Below are 21715 nucleotides of genomic sequence, written 5' to 3'. Positions count from 1 at the left end.
CCACTGAATATCAGCTGCTGGGGAGCAACAGTAGGAGAGGGACATTGTCTTCATACCCTGATTGTGAGCTTCTTAGAAGAATCTGGCTGCTCAATGTGGGAAACAAGATGCTGAACCAAATGAACTTTTGGTTTGATCCAGCAGGACATAATATTATTTTCATTTCAATAGTGCTTTCCCTTCCCTTCCCATGTCACATTCCACTTATACTATGTCTACAATATTTATCACCCAGCTACGTGTAAGTTACTTATCTAGATTACTCATGGTGAGCCATTTTTAGTAGCCTGCCAACCTCTTTAAACAAGGCACTTCTTACCCTTCAAAATCACCACTTCTCACCCTGGTGTGGTGCCATTGTTAGGTCTTAGAGAGAAAACAGGAAGGGGTGCTGATAGGCAGCCACCAATATCACACTTATTTCCTAAACAACCCCCCTGCTCTGCTGAGTGTGCATTTGCATCTGCCTGCCTGGTGAGCATGTGTGCACATGTGCAAGTGAGCATGTGCTGGCAGTCACGGTGGCCAACCCGCAATGCAGAACTTGGGCTGAGAAAGGTTACCCATCCCTCATCTAGACATTAGTTTCCCTGCCATTGACAAGCTAACTGAGTTATTTAAAAGTTTTGCTAATGACTGAGGTTTCAGACAACACACCTGATATGTTCCAAAATTTCAGTTACTACACAGTGTGCTAAAATAACTCTAGACACAACTTACGGATTTCTTCAACAATATCCGGATCACATTCTTTGTATTTATCTATTTCTGCCTTTAATTGGTCTCTCTTCTGACGAAGGGCAGTAAGTTCCTTTATGAGTGCCGCACGTTCTGCCTGTGTTCAAAAATTAACCAGTGTTCTTAAAAGGTGTCAATTACAACGTAAGTGTTGCGCTCTACCCTCTTTTCTCTCTAAGGATGCAAGCACCAGATCTAGAGCTATGACACTGATTCAACGAACCAGACTTTATATATATTTGGGCTAAGTGGCATTGCCTGTAAAAAAGTTCAAGCAGTTTTCAGTACAGTAAGGTCGTATCTTAAGTGTGATTAACTTGTCTGATTTCAGCCTTGCATGGCTGAAATCCCAGTGATTAACCGAATGCAAAGGTGGAAAACTTAAAAGTTCCTTTTGAGCTGGGTTTTCCCAGCACAGAAACAGCCTTCCAGATGATCACACAGGGGTGGGTCCAAGGCAGTGGTTCAGGTATACATGATTTTGCATATATGTGCCAACCCCTGAACCCAACTCCAACGCAAGACATCATTGTACTGTATTATACTGCTGCATTTGGCAGCAACGTTGAAATAGCATCTAATAACATCATAGTTGCGAAAATGTTCTGGTGCAGAAGTAGGCATGTCCCGCCCTGAACATTTAACTTTTATTTGCAAGTACAGTAAGCCTTAGTAAGAAAAGCATTTTTTAAAAAAAGAACAATATAAGACTTCCCCCCCCTTTCTTCCTATGCTTCTGCCCCCAATACAATACGAAGTTTTGCCTATGGCACCTGCTGCCACAAATGCACCCCAATTTAAAAAATAACATCCACCTTTAACACCCCAAAGTTTTCAGATTATGTTTTATTGTGGATACTTCAAATTCAGTAAAACTTACAGTGTCTTGGCGCCCAATTTTTGATTTCTCAATGCTTTCTTGTAAGCTTTTTTTCTTTTGGCTATATTCTGAGAACTGAAGGGAGAGAAGAAACATAAGTCAAAACAATTTATTTTTAGTAAAAACCTCTTCATCTTTATATTTGACTGTACTGTTACAATTTTTCAGCTCAAGAAATAACAGAGTAAGTCTGCTACAGGCCTAACCTTCAGTGATAAATCAGGATTCTGACCAAGACATTACTATTTCATAAACTCTCTTTAATCTTGAAGCATTTTAAATAGCAAAATAGGGTACAGGGAACATGACCAACTTCTTTTTACACCCTCCTAGGGGAAAAGGCAGGGATATTAAATGGGTTGATTTGATGCACACCTAGTGTCAAGAAACAAGGCTAGATAATCCCAAATTCCAAACACCCATCCTAGAGCTTGAGGAGCACTTCATTTCTTATAGATCACTTTCAGTATTTTGTCCTAGTTCTCACAAATAGCAGATGAGGAAGGAAATCTAATTCTGGACTGTAGCACTTCAGACCGCAAGTGCATCTTTAAGTTTCCAAGCATGCAATATCAAGTCTCTTGCCGTGGTGGCGGTGGGATACCCTCATCCGCTTCAGATCAAGTGGTGGATCACGTACAGATTTGCCATCACAATTTCTTTTCATGAGAACTCCAATATGGGGGAGGGGGGTGGCTCTCCCACAATGTGAAATTTGCACATATAACCATTTATGGATATGACGGATCTGCTACACTGAAGCAACACATTTGTTCTGGGTGAAACAACAAAGATACCTACATATCAAAGGGGTACAACAACTGAATCACCAAGCTGAATATAACCTACCAGCCATGTACTGGGGACAGTGAGCTTTTAAACTTATTGCTATGGTATCTTCAAAACTGCATCAAGGTGGTTTATGAAACCACTGAAGGGTCGCCATAAACAGCTGGTGGGTGTCAAGCTGTGCAGGCCTTCCAGATACCATGCAACAAAGACAGACGGGGTTTAATGAAATGAACAGCGCCTAAATTTATTATGAATTCAAGTAGAGTTCATGTGAATACACTTACACAGCTCTTTCCAACATTAAAAAAAGACTAGATGGGATTCCAATGCACGTTCATAGTTTATTAGCAGCTATTGTCAAAAAAGCACCATTGGCTAAGCAGTAACCTTACATGCTCCTAAGTTGCCCAGCAATTCAGTTATCAACAAAATATAGTGCATATAATACTTATAATGCAGAGGCTATTGTGTTTCTAAGGTCTCAAGAAATCCTGCTTACATAGCACTTTTTCAGATTCATTCTTCCAGCACAAGACTAAGAACAGTTCACAACACATTATTCAAATGACATTGCTAAGGTTCTTTTTTGTTGACTCACTGACAAGTACTTACAGCTCCCACTCTATCCACATCGCCTTTTATGGTGAAGCCTTTTTAAAAGGTGTCCTTCCACTGCAAAGATTTGCAGACCTCATCTCCTGTTTTTTTCTTGTCAAATGCAGAAACTCAGATACCCGCTTTCCGGATTCCAAAACTTTAAAGCAGACTAACATGAAATTTTCCCTTAAACTTGTTTTACAACTCTGTTTAGTAGTACAGTGGTGCCTTGGTTGTCGAACTTAATCCGTTCGACTCCTGGAACCGTTCAAAACCCAAGACACGGCTTCCAATTGGCCGCAGGAGCTTCCTGCACTCAAGCAGAAGCCGCGTTGGAAGTTCGGCTTCCAAAAAAAGTTCGCAAACCAGAACACTTACTTCCTGGTTTGCGGCGTTCAGGAGCCAATTTGTTCGGGAGCCAAGCCGTTCGACAACCAAGGTACCACTGTAGTAGAAAAGTTTCTTCAAACCTCACTGCAGTGCTAAGAACACATATTAGAAGAAGAAAAAAGTTGTGATGAAATCAGTGACCCTTTCTCCCAGATAGCCATGTTTACGATCATGGTGTTGCTCACGCAATTGCAAGCCCTATTCATAAAATATGCACTGGCTAGAATTCAAACCAATGTCCTTTAAGTGCAGGCACTGAAAGGTCTTCCCTGCTACAATGACCTTTTAAAGCTGTAACACACTTAATATTTTATAGCCAGGAAAACAGTGTAAATATGGCATAAGGACATATTAAAACACACACAAACTGCAATGCTAAAGTATTCACAGCTGAGTTCTGACCACTGCTTTTTTCCTCCAGGGAGTACTCAAGGATACACAGTACCGGCACTCCCACCCCCCAAGAAAAGCTCTGGTTAAAAGTGTGGCATTTATTATAACAACTTCATGGTGAGTACTGGCACATTTTTTTCTAGAAGAAAAGCACTGGTTCTGACCACCATACAAATCCTATGTTCTTAACCAGTGATAATGGTTTGCACACCTTCAATCTAGAAAGGCATGCACACATGCATACATCATAGAAATAAAATTAAAAAATTGAGTGTTATGCCATGAATCTGGCCACATCCTCAGGAACAGGGAAATGTTCATTGCCTGGTTTACACATTAAATCTAAACCACAGATAAAGCAAACTGGTTTAAAGTGAACACACAGGGAAACAAGCCAGAATCTGGTTTATCATGATGTCCGAACGTATTCCTAGTTTGTTTCTCTCCAAATAAACCATGAACGTTGCCAAGGTTTGTTCTTGGCTTAATGTTTGTGGTTTGTTTAGGGGAAACAAACCACAAGCCCAGGTTCCAATGTCACAACAAGCCAGACTCTGGCTTGCGTCCTGGAATTCCAGCAGGAGCAGGGAAGGACACATGCAACAAGTCTTGGTGCAACCCAAATAGCATCTAAGAGAGTTTCATTTTCATGTCCACTGCTACTTTCCCTTTCCAGCAGACTCCACGACTTCAGTGTCAGTCAAAATCCCTCACCCCATTGGCTTCTGTTTATGTTCTATCTAGCCAGCTAAGGCATTCTGGAGAACTCAAAAGCTTGCACACTATTTGTAACATTTTGGTTGCCCTAATAATAGTAATGCCCTACTATGTATTCCAAAAAAGTACCTGGCTTCAGCATTTACCGTATTTTTCGCTCTATAAGACGCACCAGACCACAAGACGCACCTAGTTTTTGGAGGAGGAAAACAAGAAAAGAAATATTCTGAATCCCAGAAGCCAGAACAGCAAGAGGGATCGCTGCGCAGCAAAAGCAGTGATCCCTCTTGCTGTTCTGGCTTCTGGGATAGCTGCGCAGCCTGCATTCACTCCATAAGACGCACACACATCTCCCCTTACTTTTTAGGAGGGAAAAAGTGAGTCTTATAGAGCAAAAAATACGGTAAATGCTAGTTGGTAAATGTAATCTAGTTTACAAGGAACTCTGTGGATCTATTGGGAAGAATTCAGTGCATTGATTTCATCAGCACGAGGACTTTTGGCTGCAGAACAGAACCTTCCCCCTCTATCCTCTCCCCCCCCCAACTTAATCTGTTCTGTTTTGGGGGGTTCTCAAGCCTCTGGAGCAGATTATGGGAGGTTGCACACAGAGAGAGGAAAATAAAGGAAGTCCCTGTCGCACAAACAGAAATCCTTGTGGCATTGGATCAAGTACACTGGATACCACCCATAGATCTGCAAGCAACTCTTAGACACCAGCTGCCCTCTACTTGTAGCAATCAGACAATAACATCCAGATTAATACACTGGATTTGTTGAGCGGTTCTGTCATAACTGCAGTAAGACTTTTGATTAACTATATAGTGATATTCTACAAGACATCATTTTATCAGTGCAGTGCATCTGTTATTTTCTTATTTAATTAATTCTGTTCATGGCATATATATTGCAAAAAGTGTGCAATTGCAAAAAGTGTGTGTGTGTGTGTGTTTTGCTTTGCCAGTTAGAAAACCTTACAGCTAGCAAACAGAAACTAATTAATTCAGGCAAAGTATTGCTTTTCATAGTAAGACAAAATTGGAACGGGAACATTTTTGTATATTGAAAAGGCAGAGCAAAGCCTCAGTGCCTCATAACTGAGCTCTCTGGCTTGGTCTGAGGGACAGATGGTTGGTACACCAATTCAGTTTTAAAAGAGGCAGCAGAGAATAAAAAGGAGAGCTTTAACTGCATCTACCCAAAATCAGCAACCATGTGTGATTTTGCATATCCATAATCCTCCCATATGCTTTACCTGGCACCAAATCCTACTTAGCATTTTGATGAGCTATTTTCTGTTCACTAGAGTTCCATAATCACCACTCCATCTCCTCAGAAGTAAATCCAACTCAAGCTGCTGTGGACTTACAACTGAAGACATTTTTGTTTCAACAACCTTTTTTCAGCTGGATTGGGGGGAGAATGTTGTTTTAAAACCTATTTCAGTTGTTTTTATTGTAAATCACCTTGAAATCTATATATGAAATGTGATTCATAAAATCATCACCATCACCATGAGGATGGCAGGCTAAAACTATGCATTGGACAGAGGTCTAAGTCACAAGAGATCTTAATGTTAGGAGCAAAGTGAACAGGTGTAGAACCTAAGCAATACGGGAAGTCACCCTTGTCTAGGATTGTCAGTCTCTCTACAGTAGCTACCCAATCTACCAAGCAACCTAGAATGCAGACTGTGAATGAATTAAGCAATGTCTTCTAGCTCATACTGACAGCTGCAAACATGATGGACTTCTGCAATCCTAACTCAGAATTCCCTATTGACAGTACAACTATTACAGACCAACTAAACAGAAAGGTTTCCTATACTCTTGGGCTTTCTACTTTCAACATTCTAGACATTCTGGCACAGTTCAAAGCCCCCTTGGGAGTGAAAAAAGAGAAACAAGTCAGAGATTCCTCCATCTTGTATGTGAATTAGGCAAGCACCACTAACGCAAATGTTAGCTGCCCAGCTGTCATCTAACTTGAGCTTCAGTTCCCATGTCCTCCTGTGCATCGACTTCTCTGTTTCTTTCACTGTTTGGCTGCAGTGTTCCTGATCTCCCCCCCTCTTTATGGTTCATTTTCCCACTGGTATGTCTGCTTCTACTGAAAATGTACTTGCTACTCTGCACCCCAAACCTACAGCTAATCAGTTCACCCAAGGCTGTTCATGTGCCGGCTAGCCTCAGCACAGTCTGCTGTTAACTCCAAATGCCTAGGGGCAGCCCTCCTTTTCCACTTACAAACTTTTTTTTTCTGGCAAAGCTCCTGTGTTTTGAGAACTACAATGCAGGCAGAAATCCCACAATTAAACCTGTTCCCAGCATGACTGGATAAACATGACCTGCAAAATGTATGCCTGCGATGCAAGTGTTAAAAGCACAGAAACAGTGCACAATCAACGACTTTACATTTTGGCATCTGAGGTGAACCACAAAATGGTCTTAGAATTAAACCCCAAAGTATAATTCTAAGACCCAAACAGGGCATGATCAGGTCTCTATGGGTGTTTTTTAAAAAATAATTTTTTTTTAAACTCTAATTTGGCTGTTGGCCATCTATCTGTACTGATTACAGTTTGTCGTCATTCAAAAGTAGCATAATCCTAGGTTTTGTCTGGTCTTGGGTGGAATTGTGTTGAAGTATCTCATCTGCCAAAGGCTCAGGAAGGATGATTTGAGCTTAGTCACTTTCAGTCTCAGTTTCCTGTAAATGAAAGTGATTGTAATGTTTCTGAATACTCTTGAGAAGAGAGGCAAGATAAAGGTTTGAAAAACACATTTCTAACGAAAGTTCCAGGTAAATTAATTAAAATGGGTGGATGTTGTTGTTTAGTCATTTAGTCGTGCCCGACTCTTCGTGACCCCATGGACCAGAGCACGCCAGGCACTCCTGTCTTCCACTGCCTCCCGCAGCTTGGTCAAACTCATGCTGGTAGCTTTGAGAACACTGTCCAACCATCTTGTCCGCTGTCATCCCCTTCTCCTTCTGCTCTCCATCTTTCCCAACATCAGGGTCTTTTCCAGGGATTCTTCTCTTCTCATGAGGTGGCCAAAGTATTAGAGCCTCAGCTTCACGATCTGTCCTTCCAGTGAGCACTCAGGGCTGATTTCCTTCAGAATGGATAGGTTTGATCTTCTTGCAGTCCATGGCACTCTCAAGAGTCTCCTCCAGCACCATAATTCAAAAGCATCAATTCTTTGGCGATCAGCCTTCTTTATGGTCCAGCTCTCACTTCCACACATCATTACTGGGAAAACCATTGCTTTGACTATACAGACCTTTGTTGGCAAGGTGATGTCTCTGCTTTATGGGTGGATAGGATATTATATTTCTAGAGTAAGGCTCACTAATTACCAGAAACATACAAATCAGGTGTTTTTACTATTACCTTCCACATCACAAATGGCTTGATATAGGACATAATGGTCCAAAAATTGTGATTCTCCAGGAATATGGGGGCCATTTCACTAAGTCAGAATGCACCCAGGTTTAGTCATACTGTTAAAAATTCCAAGGAGCAGAAAAAGTCTTGTTTTCCTGGTTGGGTGCAGATGAGTCAGACACCACTGCTGGTCCAAAATGTGCTGGGTGTGGTTCAGCAATTCCTCAAAGGCTAAAAAAACTGTAGGGTTTTATAACAGCAGTTGCTGAATGGGTGTCTTTGAATACTGACAGAACTTTCTTATGAGGGGAGTAAATCTTCCCAGTCTATGTATAAAGCATGAATTTGGTTGCATGTGGATAAAAACACATTTTAGCATATGGATCTTCTAGACCAAAGGCAACACAGAAATTTGTTGGTATGCCAAGCAGAACATTAAGCCCCAATTCAAATGTGGGGATTTTTTAAAAATATTTTTTTTGTCATATTGTGCAGTCCTTTTTGGACTGCCACTTCTGATTCCAAACTGCAAGATCACGTGTTTGAAAACTTCCTTACGAAAACGATTCCCTGTTTGTTGAAAGCTTGCACATCAGGGCAAAATGAGGCCAAGGGAATCTCTGACCAGACACTTTGGGAGTTTAAATATTTCAGCCCCACGCCCCCAAACTCCTTGGAGCCAGTTTGAAACCTTCTCTGTAGTTTAGGCCCAGTTTGGTTTGCCAAGTCTGCAGCTCTCCCGGCTATTTAGCCCACTAAATAGCACTAAATAGCACTAAATAGCATTTCCATATTTTCCTACATCCCAAGGCCTCGTGCACAGCAGCAGCATCTCATGTGCCTGAACCTCTGCAAAATGTACCTCCAAGGGCTCCTGGGTGTTTACTAGTGTTGTCAGGAATTCTGGTGCTTGGGATTTTGCACCAGTGTTCTAGGACAGCATAGAGACTATGCTGCAAGGCTCTTCCAAGCTTCTGTTTGGACTACTGCAATGTACTGCAGTACTACCTTTGAAGGCTGCTGACAAACTTCAATTATTTCAAAATGGAGCTTTGATTTTGCTAATTGGGACTGGAAAGTAAGAGTATTTATCAACTTCACTACTCCCACTCCACTTCCAGGCCCAATTCAACACACTAGCTTTGACCTTTAATGCTTTGGGAAAGGGCCATAGGTCAGTGATAAAACATTGGCTTCCCATGCAGAGGTTCCTGGTTTATTCACCAGAAACTTCAAGTAGGGCTGGGAATGTCTTCTGGATGAAATCGCAACATCAATACAAGGAACACTGATCTAGAGCAGGCATGTTCAACCGGTCAATCACTATCTTGGTTGATCGCAGGGCGTCCCTGGTCGATTGTGTGATCCAGATCAATTGGCCAAAAAAAATGTCAACAACTTTAGGAGTAATTTGCTGTCTTTTGGGAGTTGGACGTGCCTGATCTAGAGAGACTAATAGGTCTGATTCCGTATAAAGCAGCTGCCCATGTGACTAAGGTACCTGAAAGATCACCTGTCTCCACCTAATCTTCTGTTTAGCGAAGTTTTTAATGTTTGATCGCATTTTTTATATTCTGTTGGGAGCCGTCCAGAGTGGGTGGGGAAACCCAGTCAGATGGGTGGAGTATAAATAAATAAAGTATTATTACTATTATTACTATTATTATTATTTTATTTTTACTGAGGTCCTTCTCCAGGTGCCATCAGTGGATGACAATTGATATAAGACCCTTTTTAGTGGTGGTACTTTGAGTTTACTTTGTTGTCATTTCAGCACCAGGTAATTTTATTCCAGCCCAAGTTTCTATTTCCTGATTTTTTAAAAAATAAATTGTTTTACCAGAGCCCATTCCAAATTGACCTGAGAGAAGGAGGGTGATTTAAGCACGCCTAGCTATAGAAACTGGTTATCAACTGACATTTAGTCTGATATCAATTTACTATGACAGACATTTCAATAAAGACACAACCAGCATACTAGGTTGCTTGTTATGTCAACATGCATTGCTTTAAACTCTCACTCCTGCCTTTGAGACTCATACACAGCTGTCCCCACTCCTAAGAAAAGTTTCTTTTTCTGTCCTTTAAGCAGTGCCCTATGAGTAGAGACTAGATTGCATTCTGTGTTCTGTACAGCATGTTGTTTATGAAAAGAAGTGGTTAATAATAAAAACTGCAACAATGGAATCTTTGGGGGCACCAATAAGCATCAAATAGAAAATAACACAATCACTGACATCTCATTAGACTATTTTACAATCCTGTAAGCCATACTCAAATGAGGCACACAATTAAGTTACTTTTCTGAAGAATTACATTGTGAGCCTGCAGGCAACACCAGTTGTAAAATTCTTTATGTACATGGCTTTGTTAGAGCCCATATATAAATATTATGACAATATCCTCCCCCACACTAGTAACTAGTAGGTATACCTTAAAGCTTATGTAACCAGATAAAAACATACTTAAGAAATGTTGTAACAGTCCTGTCTTCTTGGACTCTGCAGGATAAGGGAGGTAGGTGGGGGTGGCCAACTGTTCTAACACAACTCACTATTCACAGTGAACAAATCCTATATGCATGAATCTAATACAGGTTTTGCAGGAGCTTAAGGAAACCTTTAATCAAGAGAAACAGCAATATTAAAACAACAATGACACATTGGTCGGAACATTTACTCTTGAAGCTATAGCTGATCAGGCTGATCCACAACCTGCTGAAACTAATAGCTGAGTTCCTAGTCCTGTTCTGTTAAATAAAATAACTTGAAGCATATACAAAGTAATGCATAAATGTATTTGGCACGTATTTAAAAACCACCTGCCGCATTTATATTCTCCAACATTAAAGAATGATTAGCCATGACACCCCACGGTTGGTACCCTATCCTAGACATAGGCAAACTCAGCCCTCCAGATGTTTTTGGGACTACAACTCCCATCATCCCTAGCTAACAGGACCAGTGGTCAGGGATGATGGGAGTTGTAGTCCCAAAAAATCTGGAGGGCCGAGTTTGCCTATGCCTGCCCTATCCCAACACAATCTGAAAGCGTGCAAGACCGTAAGGGAGCAAAAGAAGAGCCTTGCTGGATTAAACCAATGGCAACATCTAGTCCAGTATCCTGTTCTCACAGTGGCCAATCAATTGTCTACAGGAAGCCACAAACAGAACACCAACACCAAAGTACCCTCCTCATTTGCCTTCCCCGGTTCCTGGTATTCAGTCATACTGCTTCCAAAACTGGATGCAGTACACAGCTATCATGGCTTGCCTTATCTTCTCTGAATTTGTCCAATACATTTTTAAAGCCATCCAAGTTGGTGGCCATCAGTACATCTGACGGGACTGGATGCCGTACGTTAACTCTGCACCGTCTGAAGAAGTGCTTTCTTTTGCCTGTCCTGAATCTTTAATTTGTCTGTCCTGTATATAGTTCAACATTCGTGGAATTTTGTTTTTTGTTGCAGTGGCTGCACACTACACTGACATTTTCATTGGGCAGCCACCATGATCCCAACATCTCTTTCTTAGTGCAGTCATGGTTTTATGGGATGTAAAGTTCAGAGATTTGCAGCAAAAACGCACTACAGCAAACACAGCAACACCTTCATCAAATTCAATCAGTTGAATTTAAATCTGTCACTTTTTAACAATTAGTCAACTAAAGCTTAATGTTTAATCAAACAACCACCACGAAGCTTTTTGTATCCAATAATCCTGTAAAAGAAGACTGGAGAGTGGAATAATTGTAGGCTACAGGATGGTGGTCTCTTCCTCCACTCACAGAGAACAAGAAGAAAGACCCCTAAAGCATATTTTCCTCCAAGTTCAGAGCACTAAACAGATCCTCGCCTCCCTGTGACCAGTATCCCTTTCCGCATTTTGCCACAGACAGTACAATGAACAGCTGTTAACATCCAGCAAAGAAAATTCAGATTTTTTTTCCATTTCTGAAGTCACAAGAGATTTCTAAGTTGTTAGGAAGTAGTTTGAGCAAGCACTTAAAATGCCCCATTCTACAGGGCATTCATTCACTGAAAAATTAACTGCATTCATTCCATATGAATCTTAGAATTTCATTTCCTTAAAGGAACCAATACATCCCTGTATATTTTTCACTAGATTTATGTGGTAGTGGTGCTTTGTAATTACCAAAGTAATTTGGCTTAAGCTATCAGTGCTTTACTTTAGCTTGATTGGATGGCACACTATCCACGACAGGGGAAAATACGAGTCTGAGATCATTTCCCAGAGAGAGGAATATTTCAATCTAATAATTATTTCATTGAAGAATCAACTAATTCTGTAGAAGGCTCAGCATAGATGGAACACACTGTTGTTCCTTCACAGTAGTAAAGAAATCAAGAACAGACCATGGGATTGTGTATTTCCTCCAACCTTCCCTAAGGCACAAACTCTGCTTTTTGAAAGGAGACCATGCATTGGATTATTCCTCCAACCCACGCCCTGCTGCCCTTAACTATGTGTGCATCTAAGTTAATCATAGTTAAGGCTATGAATGCTGAGGTCGTAATCTAGAATTTAAACATCTTGGATGCAAAATGATTATTATGCACTGTAAATATTTTAAGTGCTATCTATTAAGCATACAGCTCGAAACATATGCCTAGGGCCAAAGCATTAGGTTACATGCAGAGACATTCTGAAAGTCTTTGTGCCCTAAAGAACAGATTATAAATAGTTGTAATGAATAAATCTTTGAGAGAAAAGGCCAGTGGCTTCAAATTATGTAACAGGCCAGGTTTACAACCACCAACATGTTGGTTTATTAACTGCGAGAATAGAAGAGGGGGAAATGTTACTTGAGAGTATGCTGGCCTTCAGGCATCCCTCCAACCATCTGTGGTGGATGGCAGGTAGACTACAAACCTTGAATTACCTGATTCTGCAGTTCCTCCAGTTTACGCTTTCTTGCATGAAGAGCTTTGCTTGGAAAAGCCCAAAAATAATTTGAAGTCCCAATCCTGTCCGTGTCCACCATACTATCATCGACTAAGCTCTGTAAGACCTCCTTCACCGACATAGCAGCTGCCAAGGACACAAACACTGCATTAGAACACTTTTACTGGACATTGAGAACTCTGGCTAATTCTGAAACTATACTATATACTACAAATATGGTACTTGGGCAAATTCTGCCAGTCACTGCAGGACAGTATGGATTAAACTAGGCTTGCTGAGCATAAGCAAGTCCAGGCCCTACTCTTGAGCTTCCCATAGCAACTATGAGAACAGGATGCTGAGCTAAATGAGCCACTGGCCTGATCCAGGAAGCTCATATTGCACTTCTAAGAGAATCTCTGCCGCAAGGCATGAAAGTTGTCATGTGATGGGAAGATAGTCATGTGACATATTCCTCAGAGGATGACATAAGACTCTACTCTAGCGGAATAACTGAGGGTGGTTCTATAGGGTATGCTACTGTCAGTACCAGTACAGTGGTACCTCGGGTTACATATGCTTCAGGTTACAAATGCTTCAGGTTACACACTCTGCTAACCCAGAAATAGTACCTCGGGTTAAGAACTTTGCTTCAGGATGAGAACAGAAATCGTGCTCCGGCAGCAGCAGGAGGCCCCATTAGCTAAAGTGGTGCTTCAGGTTAAAAACAGTTTCAGGTTAAGAACGGACCTCCAGAACGAATTAAGTTCTTAACCCGAGGTACCACTGTACCTTCTTTTTTAATTAATTTTTATTAAAGATTTCTTAGTGTACAAAAATATGTGAATTGTCTCTTTTTTCAAGTTGTGTTTTCTACAGATCACTTACATTTGTTGTGAGACATTAGTGTTGCATGCAGTATTTAGGTTGGGAAGAAAAGAGGGGGGAAAGAGGGGGAGGGAGCATAGGGTGGGGTGGAGTGGCAATGCTTCTATTTTTCTACTTAGTGTATGTGTGGGGTTCTGTGTCAGCGTCACGTGTGTGGGTTCTCCTTCTATTCACCTATTATATTTCCTTGGTGGTGAGAAAGGTTGGGATGGCCTAGGGTGTGCTTGGTTGTCTTTGGCTGGCTGTGGTGAGATTTGTTTATGTGTGTGAGTGTGTGGGTTTTTGGGTCAGGCTAGACATATTGATTTGTATGCTGTCAGTGGTTTATTGTTGTTGTCTTGTTGGGCTATGAATGTGATAAAGGGGAACCCAACCAGGGTGAAAGTGTCTTCTTCTATTTGTCCCCATATTAGTTGATTGGTTAATTTTTCTTCTAGTAAGGCTGTTTCCTATACTATTTGATACCATAGGACCATGTTTACTCCTGACAGGTCTATCCAGTCTGGCTATGATGCTTCTGGCTGCTGAGAGTAGGTGGGTTATGAGCTCTTTATAATGTGAGTGGGCATTATTATCTTGGAAGATGTCAAGTGGCCACGTCCGTAGAGTTTCCAAGGGACTTATTGAACTCATCCAACAGCTATCATTGCGAGGTCATGGTATTATTATTATTACTATTATTATTTATTAAATTAAACTGGAAGGGGTATTGTTTTTATATTCTACCTGTTCCAAGATAATTCTGAATAGTAGCATGATACAAGTTTTATTTATTTGGGTATCTAGCCCTTGCCAGCTTAAATCTCACAGCTCATTATAATTTCTAAAATAAGCCAGGGATAAGGAAATGCATACAAAGTCTCGGGCACAGAAAACTTAGCTCTAGTCTCCAAAATCAGCCCAAATAAAAGTTATTTAGTGTATTGAATCACATTGTACTCAGGGTAGCCCACTAAAATGAATGATTCTACATTAGTAATTTCTAATAATGTCAATTGGATACAACTCATCATATCTAGAGCAGGTATGGGGAATCTCTGGCTCTTGAAATGTTGTTGGCATACAATTCCCGTCATCTCTGACTACTGGCCATGCAACCCCTGATTTAGATGTTGTTCAGAGTACAGAAAATTTGTAGAGTAAACAAATTTAAGACTTGTTTAAGCATTGCTGAAATTGCCTCTCTATGTCCCCCTGCTGCCCAAATCTGGCACACAGATGACATAACCACAGCTGACATATTGCAGAGGGACACAGGAAATACAACTGGTCTCTTTGGCAGGTATGTCAGAAACAATTATATGCAACATACTTTGAATTCCTAAAATGGGCTACAAAGCCAAAAAAAATTAAGCATTCACCTTTTATTTTTTTTAAAAAAATCACTTTTCTGGCCAAAGAAGAAAACAACTCTTTCCCCCCACAGCCCATTTTTAGCATTTCAATTATATATTAATTATGGAGCAAGAGGCTTCATTTTGATGGAATGAGCACTGTTAGCAGAGCGCCTAATAAGAAGTGTTATATGCATGTAGAAATTCCACACCAACAACAAGGTCAGTATGTTTTGCTTCTCCCTTGTCCCTCCCTTATCAGCCTACAGCAATTTTCCTGCTTGGCAGGGGGTTGGACTCGATGGCCCTTGTGGTCTCTTCCAACTCTATGATTCTATGATTCTATGAATTATGGGGAATATCAAGCTTGCAGGCCTAATTCAGTCCACTGGGCCTCTCCATTTGGTCTATCAGGCTGCTCTAGCCAAGCCACACCCACACTAGCTGTGAAGCATGCAAATAAGTGGTTGGACCAAAGGGAGTCCGCAAGCACCACAGACCAGCCGATTGGCAACTCCTGCTTTCTGCAAGCACCGACAATTAGGTAAGTGTCAAGGCTTGCATAACTCCATACATGGTGCTGTGCAAATCCCAACAATCAGCTGATTGACACCAAGACAAAAATGGGTTCCTTGGTGTGATTGTGACAACAGGTGATTGATATGTGGGCACCCCCATCAACCTGCCAAACTTGGCCCATGGGGCAGGGGGTGGAAGGGAGAAGTAAGGATCTGCCTGATGGTCAGATCCAGTTCCCTACCCCTCACCCATACCATGAAGAGCACAGCACTCCTATAGTTCCTTACAATACTGCTATTTAGATCACATTCTTAAAGTTTATGCGTGAACAGGATGTGATACCCTTGCAAAACTGTTTGCTATTATAAGTAAAAGGTTGGTGGGAAACAAGTCTAGGTACTCACTGATTCCTTTCTCTTTTGGAGCAATTTTCTCAATGTCTTTTAGTTGGAATACATCTTTCTGTCACAAATAAAATAAAAATAACATACACATCATCCATAATCACACAATGACTCTGAAATTCCTTCAATTAATCTAAGGGCTTGTGGTTTTAAGAGTAACATTTATGACACAGTGCTCTTTGCAGCTTACATAAGTTACTGCACCACATTACTGCTTTCACCTATGGGAACTGGTTATCCTTCTGATTAATTTCCTACCTGCGCCTTTCTGGGAGCAACAAAAGCTCCCAGGAATTATCCAAGGTCATATTCCATACCGTGCTGTACATTGAAAGCACTCTCATACCATTTTAGCAGTCATAGCTTTCCCCCAAGGAAACTTGAGAACTGTAGTTTGTCAAGGGTTCTAGGAAATGTAGTTCTTTGAGGGTAAATTACAGTTACCAGGCCTCCTAGGAGAAGACATGACTGTTAAAGTGGTATTAATGTAGTTTAAATGCATGGTGTGAATGTGATCTAAAACCACCTTACTTATTTGTGATCAAGACAAGTCTACACTTGCTACAGGGCAAATTGGAAACAGTAAATTTCTGCATTTTGGACAAACGCCGACTCCCTTGGCCTAAAAGTAAGATTAGTCACCTTTGACTGGACTTAACCATCTAGGAGTCCTTTAGGTTTATGCAATTCAGAGCTACATACACATTGATTTCTGAAAACATCTTGGAACATCTTACTTTAAAGAAAGAATGGAAAAGCTGCGTCCCTTCAAAATGTTGCGGTACTCCAATTCCCACCAGCCTGTCAGCATGGCTAATGGTTGGGGATGATGGGAGCTGTAGTCCAAGAATGTGTGGGGTTCAATTGACTGCTTCAATTAATGCAGTCCTGGTTGTCAACCACACAGGTAGCCAACTTCAATAAGTGCTCACCATACCAGAAGGACAATGCAAGTCAAAGGCTCTCATACTGATTTTGGTACAGCCAGCTCTCTGTGCAAGCTGAGAGTACACCCCATTGTAGTACACATCCTTTCTGACATTATGGGGGCTTCTGGCACAAGAATTCAGTTCGCAGCAATCAGTTCTGGGCCAGTCCTACACACATGTGGCAACTGCATGTTTCAATTCTGGGTCAATACATGCTCACTGTGAAAACATTCATAATGTTACCTACAACAACAAAGTATTACTTACTGTTTCAAAAAATATTTCCATCATCCGTGTTCTCTTCTCTTCAACACTCAGCCCCCTTTTCTTTGACTGAATAGGGGGGAAAACATGTTATGTTGTCGTTTATATAAACAGAGTGCTTTGGCTCAAAGGCCCCCAAAGCAGTGAACAGAATATAAATACAAAACATAGATACAATAAAAAACAACAACTGTTCAAACTGCTCAGTATACACATTAACTTCCTATGCCTCCCGTATGGACTGTAAGTAGTGTTTTAGCAGACCGCTTTGGGTTGTAGTAGTTATAAGCCTACTATGCAAGAACCTTCCACCTTGGCTTGAATCCAGATGAGTGAATTGGCTAAATCTCTGCTGGAAGGATTAAGGTCATAAATGGTGCTGAATTAAAAGATGGGGAAGAAGGGTGGCATGATACGTTAGGAGGTCATGGTGTTACACCTGGTGTGGGTCTGACAACATAAGTGCATTAAGACTTTAATTGATATTATTAGATTATATTGATTTTGGCCTATGTAGTCGATGAACTACTAAGACTTAATTACCAGAATATGCAGAATCAGTTTCTTTTCACGTTTAGCCCTTCAGAAGAAACGCCTGCTGTGACAAGCCCCCTTGAATAAAAACTGCATGCAATTCTGAGAATATGAGTGGGAATGCACATTCAGAGCGATCTCCTGGGTTTTCTTTGCAGCAGTTGTTGGCACTTTAATTTTTTAAAAGGAGCTTAGCAATTAGCTGTTACAAGGAAAGCCAAGGGTCGGGGGGGAACCCATAATGGTATGCCCAGGACTCTTGTTGCAAACTACATAACCTCTCCTTCCAAATACATTTGAATGAATCCTAAATATTGCTAGCCTGTTCTACACTGCAAACCTACGCATGTCTATTCTGAATGCAGTGGGACGCTCTTCCAGGTAAGCATATGATTCCACCATTCATTATCCACCACAAGCATTATCAAGCATGATGACCCACATTCAGAATATTGGCAGGCAGCACATTTAGGATGGGTAACAACCTTTGAAGCAATGACTAACACCACCTGCAATATAAGCTTCTTCTTTTTAAGTAAACTACCACAGAAGCAATTGTTTGCTTACTCCAAGCCTCTCTTCCCTTGCCTCTCTCATCTATGCCATGCCAAGAGATGGCATACAATAGGAAAATCTGAGGCTTCCCAGAATAATCAATACATTCTGATTACTTGATACTTTTGCATCTGTTATGTACTGAAGTTCTCACCCTGGGCCAGCAGGGGGATACTGTAGATAGTTTTCACTCAGGTCCACATATGCAAGTAAGGGATTGAAAGTGACATTCAGTGATTGGATAGTTACAGAAAATGGTTACTGTTGTGTTCTAGTGGAGCTCTATATAAGCAGGCTGGCTGAACCCTTCAGTTCAGTTCAGTTCTGGCCTGTGAATAAACAAGAGCTGTTTGAAGAATCACTGTGTCGTCTGATATGTTCACCCACAACCTAACAGCATCTACACATGTCTCCTTAGAAGTCACACTTCCTTCAGTTGGATATATTCCAAATTAAGCATGCACAGGGTTGCTATGTACAGCTCATTTCCAGTACAGTGGTACCTCTGTTTAGAACTTAATTTGTTCTGGAGGTCTGTTCTTAACCTGAAACCGTTCTTAACCTGAGGTACCACTTTAGCTAATAGGGCCTTCCGCTGCCGCCGCGCCGCCAGCATGCGATTTCTGTTCTCATCCTGAGGTAAAGTTCTTAACCCGAGGTACTACTTCCGGGTTAGCGGAGTCTGTAACCTGAAGCGTTTGTAACCAATTGTACCACTGTAATAGAATGCATATTTTTAAGGAAGCAGCAATAGCAGTAACTCCCATTCACACAGCAAGAGGGCTGTTGCCCCCCCCCCCCCCGCACTAGCAGCAACATCCTCAGTAATATATAAATGTGTGTCACAGTGGCTTTGTAAATGAGACCACAATATACTTGCCTGCAAACAAAACAAACCATAGCCCTGAAAGAGCTTGTATAGTCTGTGTTTCCATACCGGTTGCAGAGTAGGTGGAATCCCTTCTCTGTGACCAGCATGGAAACACAAAATAATGGCCTAGGTTATTTTTTTATTTAAAAAAAAAATTCTTATTAAGGCTTGGAGAAAAGACATACCTGAGTTTACTTAATCCACAGAAACCAAGTGGACTGGAGGAGAAGAAATGGAGAAAGATCTACTCCTCTTCCATCAGCCAATTTACTCACCTGCACAAAATTCCTAGTTACCTGTGGCTACCAGACAAAATATTAAATACATGGCTGGGACACATGCTCTGTTATACATGTTATATCTGGGGAGCATAACACAAAAACTAAAATGCACCTGGGAGACATAATGCATAAAAAAAGTCTCAAGCCACAGTGTGAAAAAAAAATCCTTTCAATCTCTTGGGGAAGGAAGTTAAGTAAACATGCCAGGACGTGGGTTTTCAACCCAAAGCAGTGACAAGATGCAATATTAAGTTTCTGTCCTACAGAGAGTTCTGTTATACTTGCCTGGAAATGCTGACATCTACATGCTCTTTAACCCAGCGTGGTTTTACTTGTGATTCTCAGAATGTGTGAGAAGCAACAGGTGTTATAAGTGTTAAAAACTCAGCCGCATGAGAACTTTAGAGGAGCTGCTGGCAGCAGGACTGAAGAGAGGTTGTGGTAACTGACCTGCTCAACCCAAACATAGGTTTTTAACCCCTCATTTCATTTACTGAGCGGTGCTAGTCTGCAAGGTATTTCCTGAAGGTTCATGGCCCTGCAGTGTGGATAAGCAGCTGCATCTCTACTAGTTGTGCACATGAAAGCCGACTACTTGCAAACCAGACAAAGAATAAGAATTAAAGTTTATCATATAGGATGCTGGTATTGTAAGTCAGCTTCCCACATGTTCCTGTGTGTCTTCCTTTTCACTGAACCTTACTTGTTGAGTATGTGCACTATAATCAAAGGCTATGGGGAAATGAACAACTGGTCACTCAAACTTATGCCATAGTCCATGAACAAAGACCAGGAGCTTGCTGCCTTTCGCTAGTATGCAAGCAGATTTTGGGGGGGAATGTAAATATTTAGCCCACTCCCAGCTCAAAAGCTTAATGTGAATTATATTCTCTTTAGATCACCCTGAATAACTCATCGTCCAGGACGCTTAAGAAGTAAAGATATCATAGAATCATAGAATCATAGAGTTGGAAGAGACCACAAGGGCCATCGAGTCCAACCCCCTGCCAAGCAGGAAACACCATCAGAGCACTCCTGACATATGGTTGTCAAGCCTCTGCTTAAAGACCTCCAAAGTAGGAGACTCCACCACACTCCTTGGCAGCAAATTCCACTGTCGAACAGCTCTTACTGTCAGGAAGTTCTTCCTAATGTTTAGGTGGAATCTTCTTTCTTGTAGTTTGGATCCATTGCTCCGTGTCCGCTTCTCCGGAGCAGCAGAAAACAACCTTTCTCCCTCCTCTATGTGACATCCTTTTATATATTTGAACATGGCTATCATATCACCCCTTAACCTCCTCTTCTCCAGGCTAAACATGCCCAGCTCCCTTAGCCGTTCCTCATAAGGCATCGTTTCCAGGCCCTTGACCATTTTGGTTGCCCTCCTCTGGACACGTTCCAGTTTGTCAGTGTCCTTCTTGAATTGTGGTGCCCAGAACTGGACACAGTACTCCAGGTGTGGTCTGACCAGAGCAGAATACAGTGGCACTATTACTTCCCTTGATCTAGATGCTATACTCCTATTGATGCAGCCCAGAATTGCATTGGCAGTGTTCATATACAAGTGTTCTTCAGTTCACACCTTACGGGTTCCCATCTTTTCTTCTGGCACTGTTCCCCTGTACTCAACAACTGCACAACTGATAAAATTTAGGCACTCGTCAGCCTTTTCTATCACTGAACCTCTATGGGCTACAAAAGGCTCTGCTTCTGAACTTTCATGCAGCTGTTAAAGCTGACATATAGAAAGGAAAATTGGTAGCCCAAGCATGGCATCATGGTCAAAAGACAAGCATCTTATCCATGCTAGGTTCATTAGAACTAACATAATTCATTGTACTATGTTTTACCTCCACTGTCAGAGGCATTACACCTCTGTATATCATTTGATAGGAACTGCAGGTGGGCAGAGTGCTGTTGCACTCACGTTCAGTGTACAGGCTTCCCACAAGCATCTGGCAGGCCAGTGTGAGAACAGGATGTTGGACTACATGGTCCATTGGCCTGATCTGGCAGGGTTATCTTATGTTCTTAATTCCAATTTAAACAGATTAGACATAAATTCACAGAGAATCAGTCTTTCAGCCACTAGCCGTAACAGTAAAAGCAGTACAGTATCTCTAGGACTGATGGAATTCTAGCATAATGACAGGGAATGACCATTACTATTATGATCACTTTGTAAGCCTTTGGCATTTGGCTAACCAATATATGGCCCTGCACTGATTCAGCAAAGAAATATATATATATATATATATATATATATATATATATATATATATATATATGCAGGTTTTGGTGTCTTCGGGTGTCTTCCCGTGTAAGAGTCGGGGTGTC

At 41.3% G+C, this 21715-nt stretch overlaps 1 protein-coding gene across 3 annotated transcripts in view; it reads right to left on the bottom strand.

The window, feature by feature from the left end:
* The window catches only part of MND1 (meiotic nuclear divisions 1), a 38406-nt gene that overhangs the window by 12336 nt on the left and 4355 nt on the right, over window positions 1-21715 (bottom strand). For 2 of the 3 annotated variants that reach the window (XM_082237770.1, XM_082237769.1), the window contains exons 2-6: window positions 17141-17206; window positions 15945-16002; window positions 12798-12946; window positions 1619-1693; window positions 721-835 (exon numbers count right to left, since the gene is read on the bottom strand). In XM_082237770.1, the coding sequence (XP_082093896.1) occupies window positions 721-835; window positions 1619-1693; window positions 12798-12946; window positions 15945-16002; window positions 17141-17206 (463 nt within the window). Of the gene's footprint in view, window positions 1-720; window positions 836-1618; window positions 1694-12797; window positions 12947-15944; window positions 16003-17140; window positions 17207-18380; window positions 18575-21715 lie in introns of those variants that run through there. The other variant, XM_082237771.1, reaches the window with a different exon arrangement.

Source organism: Podarcis vaucheri, assembly GCF_965113315.1.
Source record: "Podarcis vaucheri genome assembly, chromosome: 9".
NCBI classification, from domain to species: Eukaryota; Metazoa; Chordata; class Lepidosauria; order Squamata; family Lacertidae; genus Podarcis; species Podarcis vaucheri.
This window is presented reverse-complemented; position numbering and strand designations above follow the sequence as displayed.